Consider the following 22,018-nt stretch of genomic DNA (forward strand, 5'->3'; position numbering starts at 1 on the left):
GAAGGAGTGGAGCAGACCCTACAGTCGGGAGAAGGAGTGGAGCAGGCCCTACAGTCGGGAGAAGGAGTGGAGCAGGCCCTACAGTCGGGAGAAGGAGTGGAGCAGGCCCTACAGTCGGGAGAAGGAGTGGAGCAGGCCCTACAGTCGGGAGAAGGAGTGGAGCAGGCCCTACAGTCGGGAGAAGGAGTGGAGCACGCCCTACAGTCGGGAGAAGGGGCATGAATGACATGCCCTCCTAAAACGGGATATTACTCCAGTTCTGTTTGTGATATTACGATTCTAACAATGGCAGTGTGCTATATAGATTTATTTAGGAAAAGACAAGGACAGAGGGGAGCATGACTTTAAAAATGGCAGAGTTATAAATAAAATACAATTATGAGCAGTAAAAATAACTGCTTTAGCAGTTCTAGTGTTAAAATTCAGTGGTTGAATATATGGGTGTCTGTCGGTATGACAGTTTGTGTATTTCTTTCTATAAATGTGTTTGGGAGGCCATCGCTACAGTAGAGTGGCAGGAGCACACAATGCTCTGCTTACTAATGTCTGTCTGTCTGTCTGTCTGTCTGTCTGTCTGTCTGTCTGTCTGTCTGTCTGTCTGTCTGTCTGTCTGTCTGTCTGTCTGTCTGTCTGTCTGTCTGTCTGTGTGCAGTTGTAGTCCATTCCCTCAGTGCTACTCTACAGAGTGGTAGATAGACTCACTTTTCTCTCCTTGTCTCCGTACTCCAGGCCAAGGGTGTCCATGGCACGGACGATGGCAGCCAGAGACTGGATTGTGTTGCTGTAGACCACAGGCTTGTACTGCTTCACATCATCTCCAGAGAAGCCATCCTCATGGATAATCCTGCAAACATGAACATGATTCATAGGTCAAATAGGCATTTACCTAAACAGGGACATCATGTCCATGGCACACACTGTCGTCAGGCACGCAGAGGCACACATGCTGTATCACACATAAAGCACGCAGGCACAACCACATGCATGCCCCCTCCCCACACACACACACACACACAACCCTGAGCTCCTCTCCCTTCCTCAGCCTGGCTCCATTTTAATTCTGTTTTTCCTTCATTTGCTACGTTGCTGCTGTAACTGGCCGGGGGAGAGAGGGGAAGATCTGAGAGTTTCTCCCACACCCAGCAGACAGAGACAGAACCAGTCCAGGACCAGATGTAGAGAGTGTGCCCCATTAGGCAGAGACACATTGACCCCAGGCCTGAGATCTCCTCTTCATGACACAAACAGCACAGCTGGGAGAGGCTCAGCCTATTAAACCCCGGTTCCACCAGAACACTACAGGCACCATTAACACCTGAGCCCCACCCTCCCATTGGCCCCGATATCCAGCCTCCCATTGGCCCTGATATCCACCCTCCCATTGGCCCTGAGCCCCACCCTCCCATTGGCCCTGATATCCAGCCTCCCATTGGCCCTGATATCCACCCTCCCATTGGCCCTGAGCCCCACCCTCCCATTGGCCCTGATATCCAGCCTCCCATTGGCCCTGATATCCAGCCTCCCATTGGCCCCGATATCCAGCCTCCCATTGGCCCCGATATCCAGCCTCCCATTGGCCCCGATATCCAGCCTCCCATTGGCCCCGATATCCACCCTCCCATTGGCCCCGATATCCAGCCTCCCATTGGCCCTGATATCCAGCCTCCCATTGGCCCCGATATCCAGCCTCCCATTGGCCCTGATATCCACCCTCCCATTGGCCCCAATATCCAGCCTCCCATTGGCCCCGATATCCAGCCTCCCATTGGCCCTGATATCCAGCCTCCCATTGGCCCTGATATCCAGCCTCCCATTGGCCCTGATATCCAGTCTCCCATTGGCCCTGATATCCAGCCTCCAGTCCATTCAATGGGTCAGATAGAGCATGATCTCCTATCAAGAAAGAGTCAAGTCTGAGCATTGTGTTTGTGAAAGTGAGTGTGAACTTTGTAGCAGGCCAAGCATATAAAAAGAAAGAGCAGAGAAATGTCAGTGCCCTAAGCCGTGACTTACTGCGAAAGAGAGGGAGAGCGGCCCAGCCCGTGGAGCCTGTCACTGCACACAGATACTGTTTGTGATCCTCCGACAGCAACCTGTTTGCTCTGCAGTGGCCTTTCCTGAGACTCTTTCCAATGACTTCCAATGAATCACTACTCTCTCAATACACTGACAAGCCTAAACGTGCCCTGTTCCCCTACTGCTGTGTGTGGGTGAGTATGTGCGTGTTCGTATGCGCATGCGTTTAGTGACAGAGACTTAGCTACAGCTCAGTAGTAATGCTGCTGTGACTCAGACAGGTGTGTGTCAACAGCAAGGCGATGCTGCCTCTTTTATCTCCCCTGTGCTCTCCCTTTCATCTGTCTCTCTCTCCTTCTCTCATTCTCTCTCTCATTCAATAATAATTACCCCATCATGAAGGCTTTATCTCTGGGTGTAATAAACAGCAGGGCACACACTGATCCTGCATTGCTGGGACCTGGGGACCTGAGAGGGGAGAGGGTTCCTACTCTCCCCAGCACAGAGCACACGTGGACGGGGTGAGGAGAGGACAGGTGGGATGGGAGCCTATTGTCATCTGTGTGTAGTTGTGACTCATTACTTTGACATCACATAATGCTGTGGTCAATGACTCTGGTATCGATCGCATGAGCTTAGGTCCTCTCCAGGAGAAATGAAAGCTCTGTAGGTTGGACAAACTGTTTTCCTTCCTCTTTAATATACTTGGTTTACCATGGCTGGCACTGTTTCTGGCAGACCAGGTGTGCCCTGGCAGAGATAGGTGTGTGCCAGCCAAGCCTCTGTGCCAGGGGCAGGTGCAATAGTTTTGTTTTCGGAGGATGTATTGAGCCATGCCGCACAGACACCCCTCCCTCCTATCGCTCCACTGGGGGAACTAAGAGGCAGGTTAATAAAGATCTGCCAACCAACCCTGAGTCTGTTACTCTGCCCTGAACAACATGTTCCAATGGACCACCATCACCCTGGACATTACATTTACTAAACAAACACTGCTGCTCAATGTTTTAACCACAGAAACAACAGAAAGCAGACTGACCCGTTGGGATGACCCATACTGACCACAACTCTACTTGGACCATGACCCTACACAACCACATATCTCTCAATCACCATTAAAACAACCTCTACAGCTGCCACCTTGACAACTTTCAGTCAATATCAAGTTGAGCCAATATCAGCCAGCACTGCTGCCAGCTGTGCCTGTTTTCCAACGTGCTGAAACTGAAGTCAGTGCACCATCTCAGGTGATAAATGATTCAGTTAATAAAAATAAGACGTTTAAGTCATCTGTAAGTCACAATAAAGCGAAGGACATGTCCCAGAGGATTCAGATTCCCACAGGGGTTGACTGGCTCATTGATCTGTTTCTGATAGGAGACAATGAAAGGACTGCGAGTCCTTAAGGCTAGGTTGGTTTGCTCCTAACAGAACACGGCTAGGCGTAAGCCAACGTTTGTGCTTCCAAACTCCCTTAAAAGACCACCCTCTTGAGACACAGTAGCAACAACATAGCCAGTAACACTTCCTCAAAATAGTCTGAATTAGTGTAAGATAAATCAAGAAATCTATTTTTGCTGAGGAGGTCTTAGTCAAGCAATTTTACATCTAGCTATGATATTTGGTGCAGTATTTCGCAAGCAAAACATTTGCATGAAAACTAGTCATCTCTCGTTGAATGACAACAAACAATGAATTGAAGAATCTTATCCGTAGTTCCTAACCCCCCTACTGTTGACCAATCACAAACGAATGGTTTTAGACTTTGGCTACCAAACTTCGACTTGCCTCAAGAAAAAAATGTGTGTGCGAACAGCTGGGAAAAAAACCTGCCGAACACCAAAACAAACAAAAACGTAACAAAATGTAATTCTAATATACGTCTGAACTGGTGCTCCCCGTTTCGACTGGGAAGCGTTATACCAGGCCACCTGAAAGGGAGAGCAGACCCAGGCCCACACTGGAGAGCATCCTGACTGGTTGCATCACTGCCTGGTATGGCAACTGCTCGGCCTCCGGCCGCAAGGCACTACAGAGGGTAGTGCTTACTGCCCAGTACATCACTGGGGCCAAGCTTCCTGCCATCCAGGACCTCTATATCAGACAGTGTTAGAAGAAGGCCCTAAAAATTGTCAAAGACTCTAGCCACCCCTATGACTACAGCAAGCGTTACCAGAGCGCCAAGTCGAGGTCCAAAAGGCTTCTTAACAGCTTCTACCCCTAAGCCATAAGATTCCTGAACTTCTAATCAAAGGGCTACCCAGATCCCTCTTTTACGCTGCTGCTACTCTCTGTTTATCATCTATGCATAGTCACTTTAACTCTACCTACATGTACATATTACCTCAATTACCTCGACTAACCGGTGCCCCCGCACATTTACTCTGTACCGGTACCCCTGTATATAGCCTCGCTTGTTATTTTACTGCTGCTGTTTAATTATTTGTTAGTTCTATTTTCTATTTTTTTTACTTATCTATATTTTACTTAAGACTTATTTGTATTCATTTTTTATTAACTTCTTAAAGCATTGTTGGCTAAGGGTTTGTAAGTAAGCATTTCACTGTAAGGTCTACACCTGTTGTATTCGGCGCATGTGACGAATAAAATCTGATTTGATTTGAAAGGTCAGCTAGCTGCAACACACAGTGCAGTCTGCACAGAGCATGTCAGGAGCTGATACAAGGGTGATAACATGTCGCTCTACAAGGGTGATTACAGGTATGGGTTTCCCCCCTACGTCCCCTCACCCATCACCCCTGTTACAGATGCAGGGTCCTATGAAATCAGTTTTCTTTTTCCCAAATTAAATTTTTTCCATTTTGTTTTTTGTTTTGTTTCCGTTTTCCCTGTTTTTTTGGGGGGGTTGCTCTTAAATCACACTTTTTAAATAGAAATACAACTAAATAGAATGTTTTAAGTCCACAACAATGCTTAAACCACATCAGGAGACCACTTTTGAGGTCAGGAAACATTTTTAGAAATCAAGATTTTTGGGTGTAGCTACCCTTTAATTCCAGTGTGCACCGAGCAAGAGGCTGTTGTTCAGCGATATTTTTGTAGCAGACATTTTGAGAGCCTTTTGGCTTTCATTAGAAACACCGCAAGAGAGCTCAAATCATTATTACTGTCTTCCCTTCTCACCAAGTATATAAAGGAATCCTCATTAATTCATGGATAGAGAGCAAGAGAGTGTGAGGAAGGAGGGAGTGGGAGAGAAAGAGAAAGAGAGGGAATATACGTACAGAGTAACGGCAGCGAAATAGCTAATTTTGGGAGACATTAGGGCTGACACGGTAATTGTATAATAGTGTAACCGATGATTACGAATGAGGACTGCCCTGAAAATGTACCGTTTTAATAAAAGTAATATATATATATATATATATATATATATATATATATATATATATACTGCTCAAAAAAAGAAAGGGAACACTTAAACAGCACATCCTAGATCTGAATGAAAGAAATAATCTTATTAAATACTTTTTTCTTTACATAGTTGAATGTGCTGACAACAAAATCACACAAAAATAATCAATGGAAATCCAATTTATCAACCCATGGAGGTCTGGATTTGGAGTCACACTCAAAATTAAAGTGGAAAACCACACTACAGGCTGATCCAACTTTGATGTAATGTCCTTAAAACAAGTCAAAATGAGGCTCAGTAGTGTGTGTGGACCACACGTGCCTGTATGACCTCCCTACAATGCCTGGGCATGCTCCTGATGAGGTGGCGGATGGTCTCCTGAGGGATCTCCTCCCAGACCTGGACTAAAGCATCCGCCAACTCCTGGACAGTCTGTGGTGCAAAGTGGCGTTGGTGGATGGAGCGAGACATGATGTCCCAGATGTGCTCAATTGGATTCAGGTCTGGGGAACGGGCGGGCCAGTCCATAGCATCAATGCCTTCCTCTTGCAGGAACTGCTGACACACTCCAGCCACATGAGGTCTAGCATTGTCTTGCATTAGGAGGAACCCAGGGCCAACCGCACCAGCATATGGTCTCACAAGGGGTCTGAGGATCTCATCTCAGTACCTAATGGCAGTCAGGCTACCTCTGGCGAGCACATGGAGGGCTGTGCGGCCCCCCAAAGAAATGCCATCCCACACCATGACTGACCCACCACCAAACCGGTCATGCTGGAGGATGTTGCAGGCAGCAGAACGTTCTCCACGGCGTCTCCAGACTCTGTCACGTCTGTCACGTGCTCAGTGTGAACCTGCTTTCATCTGTGAAGAGCACAGGGCGCCAGTGGCGAATTTGCCAATCTTGGTGTTCTCTGGCAAATGCCAAACATCCTGCACGGTGTTGGGCTGTAAGCACAACCCCCACCTGTGGACGTCGGGCCCTCATACCACCCTCATGGAGTCTGTTTCTGACCGTTTGAGCAGACACATGCACATTTGTGGCCTGCTGGAGGTCATTTTGCAGGGCTCTGGCAGTGCTTCTCCTGCTCCTCCTTGCACAAAGGCGGAGGTAGCGGTCCTGCTGCTGGGTTGTTGCCCTCCTATGGCCTCCTCCACGTCTCCTGATGTACTGGCATGTCTCCTGGTAGCGCCTCCATGCTCTGGACACTACGCTGACAGACACAGCAAACCTTCTTGCCACAGCTCGCATTGATGTGCCATCCTGGATGAGCTGCACTACCTGAGCCACTTGTGTGGGTTGTAGACTCCGTCTCATGCTACCACTAGAGTGAAAGCACCGCCAGCATTCAAAAGTGACCAAAACATCAGCCAGGAAGCATAGGAACTGAGAAGTGGTCTGTGGTCCCCACCTGCAGAACCACTCCTTTATTGGGGGTGTCTTGCTAATTGCCTATAATTTCCACCTGTTGTCTATTCCATTTGCACAACAGCATGTGACATTTATTGTCAATCAGTGTTGCTTCCTAAGTGGACAGTTTGATTTCACAGAAGTGTGATTGACTTGGAGTTACATTGTGTTGTTTAAGTGTTCCCTTTATTTTTTTGAGCAGTGTATATAGTTGAAGTCGGAAGTTTACATACACCTTAGCCAAATACATTTAAACTCAGTTTTTCACAATTCCTGACATTTAATACATGTAAAAATTCCCTATCTTAGGTCCGTTAGGATCACCACTTTATTTTAAGAATGTGAAATGTCAGAATAATAGTAGAGAGAATGATTTATTTCAGCTTTAATTTCTTTCATCACATTCCCAGTGGGTCAGAAGTTTACATACATTCAATTAGTATTTGGTAGCATTGCCTTCAAATTGTTTAACTTGGGTCAAACGTTTTGGGTAGCCTTCCACAAGGTTCCCACAATAAGTTGGGTGAATTTTGGCCCATTCCTCCCGACAGAGCTGGTGTAACTGAGTCAGGTTTGTAGGCCTCCTTGTTCGCACATGCTTTTTCAGTTCTTCCATCAAATTTTCTATAGAATTGTGATGGCCACTCCAATACCTTGACTTTGTTGTCTTTAAGCCATTTTGCCACAACTTTGGAAGTATGCTTGGGGTCATTGTCCATTTGGAAGACCCATTTGCGACCAAGCTTTAACTTCCTGACTGATGTCTTGAGATGTTGCTTCAATATAGCCACATAATTTTCCTCCCTCATGATGCCATCTATTTTGGGAAGTGCACCAGTCCCTCCTGCAGCAAAGCACGCCCACAGCATGATGAGACAATTCTCCAAAGTAGGATCTTTGTCCCCATGTGCAGTTGCAAACCGTAGTCTGGCTTTTTTATGGCGGTTTTGGAGCAGTGGCTTCTTCCTTGCTGAGCGGCCTTTCAGGTTATATCGATATAGGACTCGTTTTACTGTGGATATAGATACTTTTGTACCTGTTTCCTCCAGCATCTTCACAAGGTCCTTTGCTGTTGTTCTGGGATTGATTTGCACTTTTCGCACCAAAGTACGTTCATCTCTAGGAGAGAGAACGCGTCTCCTTCCTGAGCGGTATGATGGCTGCGTGGTCCCATGGTGTTTATACTTGCGTACTATTGTTTGTACAGATGAACGTGGTACCTTCAGGCGTTTGGAAATTGCTCTCAAGGATGAACCAGACTTGTGGAGGTCTACAATTGTTTTTCTGAGGTCTTGGCTGATTTATTTTGATTTTCCCATGATGTCAAGCACAGAGGCACTGAGTTTGAAGGTAGGCATTGAAATACATTCACAGGTACACCTCCAATTGACTCAAATGATGTCAATTAGCCTATCAGAAGCTTCTAAAGCCATGACATAATTTTCTGGAATTTTCCAAGCTGTTTAAAGGCACAGTCAATTTAGTGTATGTGAACTTCTGACCCACTGGAATTGTGATACAGTGAATTATAAGTGAAATAATCTGTCTGTAAACAATTGTTGAAAAAATTACTTGTGTCATGCACACAGTAGATGTCCTAACCAACTTGCCAAAACTATAGTTTGTTAACAAGAAATTTGGTGAGTGGTTGAAAAACGAGTTTTATGACTCCAAGTGTATGTAAACTTCTGACTTCAACTGTATATACAGTACCAGTCAAAAGTTTGGACACACCTACTCATTCAAGGGTTGGCTACTTTGAAGAATCTCAAATGTAAAATATATTTTGATTTGTTTAACACATGGGATCTTTACAACGTGAACAAAATGTGTTTCAGCAAGGTGTCATAGCAAACGAGTATCATGAAATACATGCACTCAATGGCTTACCAAAAACAAGGCACACTGTGACTTGACAATAGACTGTATATATAAAGGACTTGACAGAGAAATGTCAGCTAGTTAGGCTAGCTAACTGCAGCTAGATATACCCTGCTAGCTGTCAGCTTGGCTAAACAGTAAACACAGAACATCACGTCCCTGATTTGAGTCCTAGGCAGCGCAGGCAGTCAGGAGCGGAGGACAGGAAAAATGTGCGTCTTAAATGTATTTTTAATCTGCCGATTATATGGCTGACAAATAACCGTCATCCAAAATTCCATGACCATCGCAAAAGGTCTTTGCTTTTCATGAATGAGGACGTTTCTCATTTGGGTCTCTCTGGGCTGTCTATCAGGTAGAGGGAGGGGAGATGAGGGGAGGGAGGGGAGATGAGGGGAGGGAGTGGGGAAGGCAGCCACTGGGGAGGACAGAACAGAGCACATTAGGCCCTCCTGGGTCTCTGACACGTGGAGATCTGTGACCTGTTACCTCTACAGTACCACCACATTACTCTCACTGCCTTTCACCAAACACAGAGGGAGGGAGGGAGGGAGGGAGGGAGGGAGGGAGGGAGGGAGGGAGGGAGGGAGGGAGGGAAAACTAAGGCTAAGGAAGTGATAGAGTTCGTCCAGGAAGTGGTGGTGATTTTGCATTCTAGCCATGTACTGTACTGACTGACTAAATGCTATACTTGTTTTCCCCACAGGAAAAACTGTTTACATATTTTTGTCTTGCAGTAAATTAGAGCTTTGCATTGTGTTCAGGTTCCTTAGACCCATTTCTCTGTTGAGAGGAGTACGAGGGGAGGAGTGTGGATTTTTGAGCCAGTAATTTTGAGTTTGCAAATCATCATGCCACACAAATATGCAGTACGCATGAACACACAAACACACCCACCGACACCCATTCAAGGGCACACACACCCTCCCTGTTAGTCTTTATCAATCTTAGTGGCATGTGGTTTCCGTGCTGCTCACTAAGAAGACTCTTTGTCCTCACAGCGCGCTCGAGTGCTGTTTCTGTCATCAGCCCCAGGACACAGCTACTTATCCCCTGTTTCATTCCCTACCAGCGTGGGGGCGCTATTTATAACCTCTGCAATCAGAGGAGCGCTACCTCCCTAGCATCAGCTGCTCCAGCCTTTAGCACCAATCTGTCCCCCACACCCTGAGGTCGACCCACAGACACACACAATGGCACCCTATTTCCTATTAAGTGCACTACTTTTGATCAGGGCCCATAGGGGTCTGATTAAAAGTAGTGCATTATATAGGGAATACGGTGCCATTTGGGATGCACAACAGACACAGCCAGGCCTACGACAGCCCCACACTAATCCCACGGCAGGAATCCCACGGCAGGAATCCCACGGCAGGAATCCCACGGCAGGAATCCCACGGCAGGACCAGTCCCAGACAGCATCACTCCCTCTCTGCTGTCAACTTCCATCTCACATTGACTTTCTGCTATATTCATACAAATACACAACAGTAATTGTGTATAGGGTGTTCCTAAGGACCCACTGTATTTATTCCTCCCCCCTCTCTTTCCCCATCTCTATCACTCACTCTCCCTCTCCATGACTGTCTGCTGATCCCTCTCACCTCCCAGTCATCCACTTACACCACTTTCACGACACATACCAGTCCCAGGTAATATACTTTGGAATAAAATTAAATAGAAATCTTCCCACGAGTGAATCTAGCTGATCACTGGTCTAGTCTCTCCCTAGATTTAAATCTCTCTTTGAGAGATGTCTTCCAGCCTACCTCCGGAGGAACTGTTGGAGACATCTACACAACATACCCCCCTCTGAGTGGTACAGTGTAAAGACAATGGGGGTTTCTCGTTTGGGCAAAAGACCGTCCTCCGTCCTCTCCTCCGTGACCCAGGAAATCAATAAGTGGTCGAGGAGTATGTCAATTCGTTAGTAGGCAAGCGGTAGTGTCCTCCCCTTCTCGACAGCCACCTTCCATCGAGGATACTCATGTGTATTCTACTGCGGAAGAGTTTAGAAATCCCCCCCCCCCTTTGAATCAGCTTTTGTTTTGTCAGAGGAGAAAAACATGCATACATTTAAGAACAATATGCTACTTATCGTTTTATCTATAAATATCTTGCACAACTAACTAATTTGTTTTGATCACTTTACACATTTATTTTGGGATAAGCGTTGCAAATCTGTTGTTGAACAGAGATAGATCTTACTACATATATTTTACTCATGTAAATCCACCCTAAGAGACAAATGCTGCAATTGAGATTATGAAGTGTCCTCCATCATTTGGGACGTGGAAGCGGTGTGCTGGGTGCTAGAGAGGGTGACAGTGATCTGGAGTTTGCTTCACACTCGGCCTTGATCAGTCACAAACACTGAATAATTAGTCAGAGGTCTGCATGTGTACAGCTATCATTAAATCCTTCTATCTCAGCTACTTGTTCCCTCATTCACAGTCCTCTGCCTCAACCCCTCCTTCTCTCCTCTGCCTCCTCTCCTCTCCTCCTTTCCCTCCTGGCTGTTTGTCATCCTGTAATTATATCTGCCATTGTCATCTCCCCTGGAACCCAAGGAGGAGGAAGAGCAGGGAGAGCAGGAGGAGGAGAAGGGGGAGAAATAGTGTGTGTATTGCTGAGACAGCAGAATGTCACCCTAGAGGCCTGCAGAATTATGGGCTCCAACCCACCAGCCTGTTCTGATCACAGCCATATTTAACCAGCCTGGAAGCTCCAGGGTTCCATCTCAGCCCTGCAGACACCAGAGACCACACTGCCACATAAGACGAGGAGGAAGGAGCCGGTCACATCTACTCTGATGCCCATAAACAGGACACACCAGGCCTGGGGTGTAGAGGTGCTGGTACAGGGCAAAGCACTGTGACTCCACATAGAGTTGACTGCCTATGCTCTGCCCCTCACCACACCCTCCTCTCCTCTAGGCTGTTCCACCTGCATCTGCAATTAACAATGAAATGAAAACAGCCAGAGCTAATTACAGCCTCTCCCCTGGAGGCTAGGTGCTGCTGGGAGGGCGTCGCCTTCCACACAGGCCAATTTATCTCCCCCACACCCAGTAAACACAGTCACAACCTCCTCCAATTAACGCTTCTCACAGCAACACCAACACAGACCACAACAACTACGTAACTGACTATTACTCAGAGCAGCTAAAGAAGCCTGTCAACACATACATTTACACCATTCTGATTAGTCCACACCTGGAATGTCAACAATGTCAACGTTTTCAAACAGCTGTTCAAATTCACACAGTGATATAACAGCCCCGTGTTGTAATGTACCTCACTGTGTACACCATATAATTAGACTATTCACAGTGACAGTAGGTATGTCCAGGCTAAGTTTAAACATCAGACATTACACAGCCATGCTCTGGATCACCTGACCTCAGATCAGCTGAGGGGCCCAACACAAACAGACATTCCAACAAGGCCCCTTTGTCTGGCCTGCACAGGACCTGACCTGGGATCTGCTGTGTGCTGCTTCCCAACACAAACACCTCCCAGACCACAGACAAAGGCCCTTTGTTCCCCTGCAGGGACCTGACCAGCACATGGACTTACGTCGGTCAGCTCTGGCTCTGCTGTGTCGGCACTCTGCAAGCTACCACTGCATGTGGACTTACTGGACCCCCCACAGTGAGAAAGAGAGGGAGGAAGGTAGAGAGGGGAGAGATTTAACCATTTGTACATGGTTACAACACTGTATATATACATAATATGACATTTGAAATGTCTTTATTATTTTGGAACATCTGTGAGTGTAATGTTTACTGTTCATTATTATTGTTTATTACACTTTTGTATATTATCTACCTCACTTACTTTGGCAATGTTAACATATGTTTCCCATGCCAATAAAGCCCCTTGAATTGAATTGAATTAAGAGAGAGAGAGAGAGAGAGAGAGAGAGAGAGAGACATAGATAGAGAGATAGAGAGGAGAAAGAGAGAGGGGAAGAGAGAGGAGAGAAAGAGAGGAGAGAGAGAGAGGAAGAGAGAGAGAGAGTGAGGGAGAGACTGAGAGGGAGAGACTGAGAGGGAGACACTGCTAGGGAGAGACTGAGAGGGAGAGAGAGGAGAGGGGGAGAGAGAGGATAGAGAGAAAGAGAAGAAGGGTAGATAAGGGTAGACACAGGGCGACCTGGCTCCCTGTAGAGGAAAGGCTGTGCAACCACTGCACAACAGCAGAACCTGAGACAGAGCTGCCTTTCCTGACAAAATGTCAAAAATATAAAACAATTAGAGTGTCATATCCCCAAATTTGAAACCCTCATTCAAGGTTTCAAAGACTTCTCTGATGAGGATGGGCTACCCGTCTTGTTGGGGGAGGACGCAGAGAGCTGTGTGTTGGCAGCACACTACATTGCTGCCTAACATAAGATGAGGGACAGTGTCTGACAGACCAATCAACCTACACATGTCCTCTACTGTATGCTTATTGTTATTGTTCAATGTATGGTTATTGTTGTTACTGTTGTCCCGTTGACAATTTTGATTCTTATTATTTTAATATTGTAAATATCCAAAGTAAGCTTTGGTAATATGTACATTGTTACGTCATGCAAATAAAGCAAATTGGATTGAATTTAATTGATTCACAGAGAGTTGCCTGTAAAAACAATTAGACAATGTTTATACAGTATGATCCCCTTTCAAACAACCCCATCTTTAACTATTTCTTGTCGGAATTCACCTTTTATATAGCTATTACATAGGCAGCAACTGAGCAAGAGACATTCAACTTTGACCTTGTTGTTGCGACCATTGTCATGGTAACCTGACACAGCAAGCAGCATTAATCAAGTTTTAAATTCCTCCGATAGGACAGAATACAATGCACTGCTTTCATTTCTGCACATTCACAAACAGTAAGTTAGCAGCTCGAGATACTTCATTTGTAAATAATTACCTTGTAATGGGTTTTAAATGAAACTTATGTTTTTATTTTTGTGCAAAAAAGAGCTGGTAATATTGCTATTTGGGCCAGGCTGCTTCATGCAGACTGCCATTTTGATTATACTTTTTCATAATGACAAGGACAAGTTTGATGTTGGAGAAGAACTATAGAATGTTCCGGATTGAATGCGTGCCAAAGCAGGTAAGATGATAGGGGACATTTCTACTGAGGGGTTGGCGGAGTGTTTAAACATACAGTATTACCACAATCAGGACAAGGTCAGTTTCGCGGAAATAAAAGTAAAGGTTTTATACCTTTCAGATATAAAGAAAAGTCATCAAAAGTTGGCGGCATGCTAATGTTGACGACAAAACATCTTGGTTTGAAAGACGTATGAGAGTGAGACCCCACAGACACAGAGAGAGACAGTGAGAGAAGCAGAGATATGGGGAATATGACACATGCCTCTTAACCTTTCCAGATACTAATCATGTCCTCCAGGCAGCCTTCCCAACAGTAGCAGCAGCAACAGAGCCAGCCAGAAGTGAGTCCCCCGGCCCGGCCCGGCCCAGACTTCAACACCCTGTCCCACTCCATCCTGTTACCAGGGCCTTGATTTACGCACTGATAAATGAACTGTAATACGCTGTAGTGGAGTACAGTGGGGAAAGAGCGTGGCCACTGACCTCACATTAGCTAAACCCTCACAAGCAGTGTATCTCCTCACTCCATTTATTCTATAGATAAGTGAGAGCATAATTATGAGCCTGATGAGGTAAAGCAACTAGGAGTAGGACTATGCCTATATTGTACTATAGCTCCTGGCTACATATCTCACGTGAACTACAGAGGAAAACATTTGTCCACAGAATGAATGCTGATGATTATTGTGAGTTATAATGCAGTGCAGATGCACGCAAGGGAAAACTCTTCAAGCAATCTCAGATGAATATCTCGCTGAGATCCAGTGAGACCATGAGTGGCTCAACAGCTTAAGATTCCTTTGAAGCAGGGGTTCTCCACCTTCTTCTCTCTCAGACCTAATGACATTCCTCCAAAAACCTGGGGCCCCATTACAGACAACATCTTCATCCAAATTCTATGAATGCTATAAAGTGCTAGTTGAATTCATTGTTGGCCCAAAATGTGAAGAAAGATTGTGTTATTGTGATTTTCATTGACCCATTAAAAACCCAATTAGGTCCCTCAGGGATCTCTAGCCCTCTGAGAAAAGGTTAAGAGGACTCAGGTGGCTGGAACAATTCCAGGTCTGAAGTGATGATGTGAGGTCTGACGTGTCTCTGGTTCTACTATGATTATTATTATTTGACCATGCTGGTCATTTATGAACATTTTAACATCTTGACCATGTTCTGTTATAATATCCACCCGGCACAGCCAGAAGAGGACTGGCCACCCCTCATAGCCTGGTTCCTCTCTAGGTTTCTTCCTAGGTTTTTGGTCTTTCTAGGGAGTTTTTCCTGGGGAGTTTTTCCTAGCCACCGTGCTTCTTTCACATGCATTGCTTGCTGTTTGGGGTTTTAGGCTGGGTTTCTGTACAGCACTTTGAGATTTCAGCTGATGTATGAAGGGCTATATAAATAAATTTGATTTGATTTGATTTGATAATTAGTCCTAAACCAAATATTTATTGCACTGCGTTTTGCATGACTCTCTCTATGACAGTAGTTAATGCAAAGTGGATGCAAATAGGGTATGATACGGCAACACAAGGGCATCTATCTAGAAATACTGTATGTTACCATGAGGTCAGTGTTCTGCAGCCTCGGTGTCTATTACTGAATCAGCAAACAAACACACACCTATGGGAGACCTCAGGCAATGTGACGAGCATGGGACTGACTGGTAGATGGCGACTCTGTCGATGCAGGGTGTGAGACAAGCATGTAGGCTACATTCAATTTGTGACTTCCCTTTATGTAACACTTGAGTTAATGTGGCCATCCTGGCATACCATCACCCCACCCCCTCCCCTTCTTCCTGCCGTTAACCCCCATTTTGGAAGGAGGACAGACCCTCAGTGCCAGAGTGGATCAGCACCCGCTAACCCCCCAACACTCCAGGCCTCACTGTGGGAAAATTACAGTACGTGGATGGGAATGGTGCAGCCGGGCCAGTCGGCTCTTGTTTGTTCTTGCTCTGGTAAGTCGCCTCCAATCACGTCATCAGAGGTGGTTGGACTGGCCCTCTTAACACGATTAGCATCCCCACACTGAGTGTGTGAGCGGCACGGAATGAGGAACAGAGAGAGACTACAGAAAGACACGGCCAGGAGCAGGGTTGGGGAGTAACGGAATCCTTTACATGTAACTGATTACAAAAAAACTGTAACTGTAATCTGTTATGTTACCAGCAAAAATATTGTAATCAGATTACAGATACTAAACAAGATGATTACTTCTAGAATTATGTTTAAATTCAGAAAGGATGTTTGCGGAAAAGACACTGTTTCTGTTTCTCGATGACATTCAAATCAGCATTGAAAAAAGGCTCAATTGCTTGTTCCAACTGAGTGTAACAGTTTAGCTTCCGTCCCTCTCCTCGCCCATATCTGGGCTTGAACCAGGGACTCTCTGCACACATCGACAACAGCCACCCTCGAAGCATCGTTACCCATCGCTCCACAAAAGCCGCAGCCCATGCAGAGCAAGGGGAACAACTACTGCAAGGTCTCAGAGCGAGTGACGTCACCGATTGAAACGCTATTAGCGCGCACCCCGCTAACTAGCTAGCCATTTCACATCAGTAACATGAGCACCTGATCACAAGCCAGAGAACACTATGGATGGATCGCAGGAAAAGAGCAGGAATAGACTTTTGTATGCTACAGTCCAAGCCATGTCTTCCAATGGTACGACTGCTGTCGGCATCCAAAGATTATCCAACTTGAATAAACACTTGGAGTTAACGACGACAACACTGGTGTTGTGCCAGGACAACAACCTCTCCCTCAACGTCAGCAAGACAAAGGAGCTGATAGTGGACTACAGGAAACTGAGGGCCCAACACGCCCCCATTCACATCGACGGGCTGTAGTGGAGCAGGTCAAGAGCTTCAAGTTCCTCAGTGTCCACATCACTAAGGATCTATCATGGTCAACACACACTAACATAGCCATGAAGAGGGCACGACAACACCTCTTCCCCCTCAGGAGACTGAAAATATTTGGCATGGGCCCACAGATCCTCAAAAAATTCTACAACTACACCATTGAGAGCATCTTGACTGACTGCATCACCGCTTGGTATGGCAACTGCCTGGGTATTGTGTACGGCCTAGTACAACACTTGAGCTTCCTGACATCCAGGACCTCTATACCAGGCGGTGTCAGAGGAAGGCCCTAAAAATTGTCAAAGAATCCAGCAACCCAAGTTATAGACTGTTCTTTCTGCTACTGCAAGACAAGCACTACCAATGTACCAAGTCTGGAACCAACAGGACCCAGAAGAGCTTCTACCACCATAAGAGCCATAAGACTGCTAAATAGTTAGTCAAATGGATACCCAGACTGCATTGCCTCCCCCCCACCCACACCACTGCCTCCCCCCCACCCACACCACTGCCACTCCCTGTTGTCATCTATGCATAGTCACTTTAATTAACTCTACCTACATGTACATACTACCTCAACTAACCGGTGCCCCCGGACATTGACTCTGTACCGGCACCCCCCTGTATATATTGTTATTTTTTACTACTGCTCTATAATTATTTGTTACTTTTATCTCTTATTCTTAGCCGTATTTTTTTAAACTGCACTGTTGGTTAGGGGCTCGTAAGTAAGCATTTCACTGTAAGGTGTATTCAGCGCATGTGACTAATAAAATTTGATTTGATTTTGATCAACAACAACAAGACCAACAATTAATGCTAGCCAGAGCAAGATGTGCTATAATCTAAAGAAGGAACATTTTATTATAAACCCTCTCAAACGTTTTCAGCTAGTTGGTTGTCAAAAATGCCCTGATAAATGATGGGGAATTGTAGCCACCTCGTCCTTCTGCAGCTTGCCTGCCAATGCATGCTTGTCCCAACCAAGCACCCAGGCTAACTGGCTAAAGTTGGCTAGCTTGCTAGCTAGCTACTTCCAGACACAAATGAAAGAACACCTCACTCTGACCATTTTACTCGCCGCAGTAGAGCTGGTTAGGCTGTTTACATGTTATCTAGAGTGTTCTTGACTAACTATTACTTTTTCTGCCTAAGTTTACTGACACCGGTCATATTCAGCGGGCGTTGCATGTTCTTACATTCATAAATTCGTTGTTCTGCACTCTGGCACACTCAGACGAGAGTGCTCTGAAATCGGAGTAGCTAGCCAGATGGAATTTGCGAATGCAAGAGATATGCTAACTGGATAACAGTTGTTGAAGTTCTTGTTTGCTCACCAAATGACACCTGCATCTCTAGCTGTGTATAGCCACCGAAAAACAATATGAGGGGGAAAAGTCAGTCACTCACCCACTCCTCTAATGGCATGACATGACATCCTCCTAGCAGCTAGCTAGCTATCTAGCTAACGTTAGACTCTGTGTTTTTAGCTTGCTACATAAATACCTATGCTAGCCACGTTATGACTGACCTGTGGTCATTGCCCTTGTTAGTTAGACTGTATTGACATTCCCAGCCTTGGTTACATTTGTCAGTTATTGTCCAGAATATTGAATCATTGAAACAGTGCACCCCGAATGTAGGCAGCAAATCATTTACCACGCCAGCTGTGATTTACAACCTGATAGCAATATGTTTTTAGACTACAAAGAAATGTATTGGTGAATTACATTAATCATGGATTAAACTGCATCCATCTATTCAGACAACAATGCCTTAGTGTACGTCATGGAACGTTGAGTCAAATAGAACCTGTTTTTAAAACCTCTTATAAAGTTGGTTTCGTTGCATAAACTGGGAATTTGATATTTTTTACTAATATTATGATTATCTGTTGGTTTCATATCTGCAAAGTAGTTAAAACACTGTCAGATCCACTTTAAACATTAGGTCACTGGTTACTTTGTGTGCTAAACATGAAATGGTTTTTGCTATGGGAAATAATAGTTGTACATTTCGATTGGAAAATGCTTAATGGTTGTGCTTTTGTATTCTTATGTCAGAGTTTATGGACTGCTTATCCTTTAACGTCATGCTGTGTGTGACTGCTGTCTTTCCATCGGCCCTATGCAGTGGTGTAGTGGTGCCTGGAGAAGTGGGTATACTTAATAACCTCTTATGGATTAGCCCCTTTTTTCCATTTTTGCCTAAAATGACAAATTCAACAAAGAGTGGTTTGTAAGGAATCAGTGGCTAACTGCAAGCATTGCAAAGCAACCATTAGCCTGATATTCAATGGAGTGGATGTGTTTTTTTTCAGAGTTCCCACCATAAATCCAGAGAATGCCAGACTTAGATGACAAAGTTTGATGACAAAACTTGCCCACAAAGGACTGCTGCGCCACCTTCACAGGGTGAGTCAAAAATGTTTTGTATGCTGCTACATTAATGATGTAATATACCAGGGAGATATGTATATAGTAGCTAAGAAAGTAATACTAAGTGTATGTTGTGTAGTAAGCTGTTAGTAGCCCATGTGCCTCACCCTAATAATTTGGTCTATTTTCACCAACATGGTATTGTAAACACATCGTTCGTGGCCGGTGTGTGCTTGTTTGAAAACTTTTTTTGTACAGCTTTGACAGTACTACTGATAGTAGTGGTGGCACTTGGCTACCACGTGCAAATTCAGAACACAACATTCTATAATAGAATTGTGTTATTTGACATGTCAAATTAAAAGCTTATACTGTTATATGACGTGTATCTTTTTTGACACGCAAAGACCGAAACAGCGTTCAATGTGCCTCACCCTAATATTTTGGTCTATTTTCACCTCCTAATTTCGCCAACTGTTCTAACTTGGTGGTGCACATGTAGCCTATAACCTGTTTTAGACAAATGGAATCATTGAATATTGTAAGAGCTTTCATTGTCTGTTTACATGCCCCCTTTATTTAACCTACAGTTCTGACTTGTTGTACAGAGAGTACTCTGTAAGAACGGCCCATGTTCTGAATTCTGTCACTGTACATTTCAAAACTGATGAACAAATGCTATAGTTATATTGATTAATGTCTTAATCGAAATTACGGATTGCCTCTTATCCGCTTGTCATCCCATTAAGCCATAGTTTGTCCATCTCAATTGTCAGTAGAAACCACATTTGTTTAAGCAAGTCAGCCATATCAGCTACAGTTGAAGTCGGAAGTTTACATACATTTAGGTTGGAGTCATTAAAACTAGTTTTTCAACCACTCCACAAATGTCTTGGTAACAAAGCTATAGTTTTGGCAAGTCGGTTAAGACATCTACTTTGTGCGTGACACAAGTCATTTTTCAAACAATTGTTTACAGACAGATTATTTCACTTATAATTCACTGTACCACAATTCCGGTGGGTCAGAAGTTTACATACACTAAGTTGACTGTGCCTTTAAACAGCTTGGAAAATTCCAGAAAATGATGTCATGGCTTTAGAAGCTTCTGATAGGCTAATTGACATAATTTGAGTCGTACCTGTGGATGTATTTCAAGGCCTACCTTCAAACTCAGTGTCTCTTTGCTTGACATCATGGGAAAATCAAAAGAAATCAGCCAAGACCAAAGAATTGTAGACCTCCACCAGTCTGATTCATCCTTGGGAGAAATGTCCAAACACCTGAAGGTGCCACGTTCATCTGCACAAACAATAGTACGCAAGTATAAACACCCTGGGACCACGCAGCCATCATACTGCTCAGGAAGGAGATGCGGTCTGTCTCCTAGAGATGAACGTACTTTGGTGCGAAAAGTGCAAATCAATCCCAGAACAACAGCAAAGGACCTTGTGAAAATGCTGGAGGAAACAGGTACAAAAGTATCTATATCCACAGTAAAGCGAGTCCTATATCGACATAACCTGAAAGGCCGCTCAGCAAGGAAGAAGTGTCACGTCCTGACCCTAGTAAGATGTCATTTTCTATAGTAGAGTAGGGCAGGGCGTTACAGGGGGTGTTTTGGGTTGTTCTATGTTTTCTATTTCTATGTTTAAATTCTAGTTTTTCTATTTCTATGTTGGGATTGTTTGGGGTTGAACTCTAATTGGAGGCAGCTGATCCTCATTGCATTCAGTTTAATGTTTAATAAATATGTGGAACTACGAACACGCTGCATTTTGGTCCGCTCCTTCGAACAGCCGTGACAAGAAGACACTGCTCCAAAACCACCATAAAAAAAACTACGGTTTGCAACTGCACATGGGGACAAAGATCGTACTTTTTGGAGAAATGTCCTCTGGTCTGATGAAACAAAAATAGAACTGTTTGGCCATAATGACCATCGTTATGTATGAAGGAAAAAGGGGGATGCTTGCAAGCCGAAGAACACCATCCCAACCGTGAAGCACGGGGATGGCAGCATCATGTTGTGGGGGTGCTATGCTGCAGGAGTGACTGGCGCACTTCACAAAATAGATGGCATCATGAGGAAGGGAATTTACGTGGATATATTGAAGCAACATCTCAAGACATCAGTCAGAAAGTTAAAGCTTGGTCGCAAATGGGTCTAAAAATTGGTCGCAAATCACAAAGCCCTGACCTCATTCCCATAGAAAATGTGTGGGCAGAACTGAAAAAGCGTGTGCGAGCATGGAGGCCTACAAACCTCACTCAGTTACACCAGCTCTGTCAGGAGGAATAGACCACAATTCACCCAACTTATTGTGGGAAGCTTGTGGAAGGCTACCCGAAACGTTTGACCCAAGTTAAACAATGTAAAGGCAACGCTACCAAATACTAATTGAGTGTATGTACATTTCTGACCCACTGGGAAAAAAATGAAAGACATAAAATCTGAAATAAATCATTCTCTCTACAATTATTCTGACATTTCACATTCTTAAAATAAAGTGGTGATCCTAACTGACCTAAGACAGGGAATTATTACTAGGATTAAATGTCAGGAATTGTGAAAAACTGAGTTTAAATGTATTGGGCTAAGGTGTATGTAAACTTCCGACTTCAATTATATGTTTTTTAAAAGGCAGTACATGAGGCTGAATGAACTGTTTGGCTGCCAGACAAGGCTCAGCTGAAAGCCAGGTGTAGCAGTGGTAAGGTGTCTGCTGTTGGGATAGCTTTATGTAGGCCCTAAAAGTTTGTGGGCACCGTTTGTCACCGTTATAGTGCAATTAATGTATTGTTTAGTGAGTAGCTTTGCTGGCATGCATCCCCCAAAACATTTTGTTTGCCCCCCAAGATATACATGCTAAAATCGCTACTGTCAGTGTACATGTAAATCATTTACACACACACACACACACACACACACACACACACACACACACACACACACACACACACACACACA

General features: G+C 44.7%; 1 protein-coding gene across 2 annotated transcripts in view; it reads right to left on the reverse strand.

The window, feature by feature from the left end:
* The window catches only part of LOC115151946 (guanine nucleotide-binding protein G(o) subunit alpha), a 167,742-nt gene that overhangs the window by 108,975 nt on the left and 36,749 nt on the right, over positions 1–22,018 (reverse strand). For both annotated transcript variants that reach the window (XM_029696316.1, XM_029696317.1), the window contains exon 3: positions 703–844. In XM_029696316.1, coding sequence (XP_029552176.1) covers positions 703–844 — 142 coding nt within the window. The remainder of the gene's footprint in view (positions 1–702; positions 845–22,018) is intronic.

The sequence above is a fragment of the Salmo trutta genome, chromosome 17 (assembly GCF_901001165.1).
Source record: "Salmo trutta chromosome 17, fSalTru1.1, whole genome shotgun sequence".
NCBI classification, from domain to species: Eukaryota; Metazoa; Chordata; class Actinopteri; order Salmoniformes; family Salmonidae; genus Salmo; species Salmo trutta.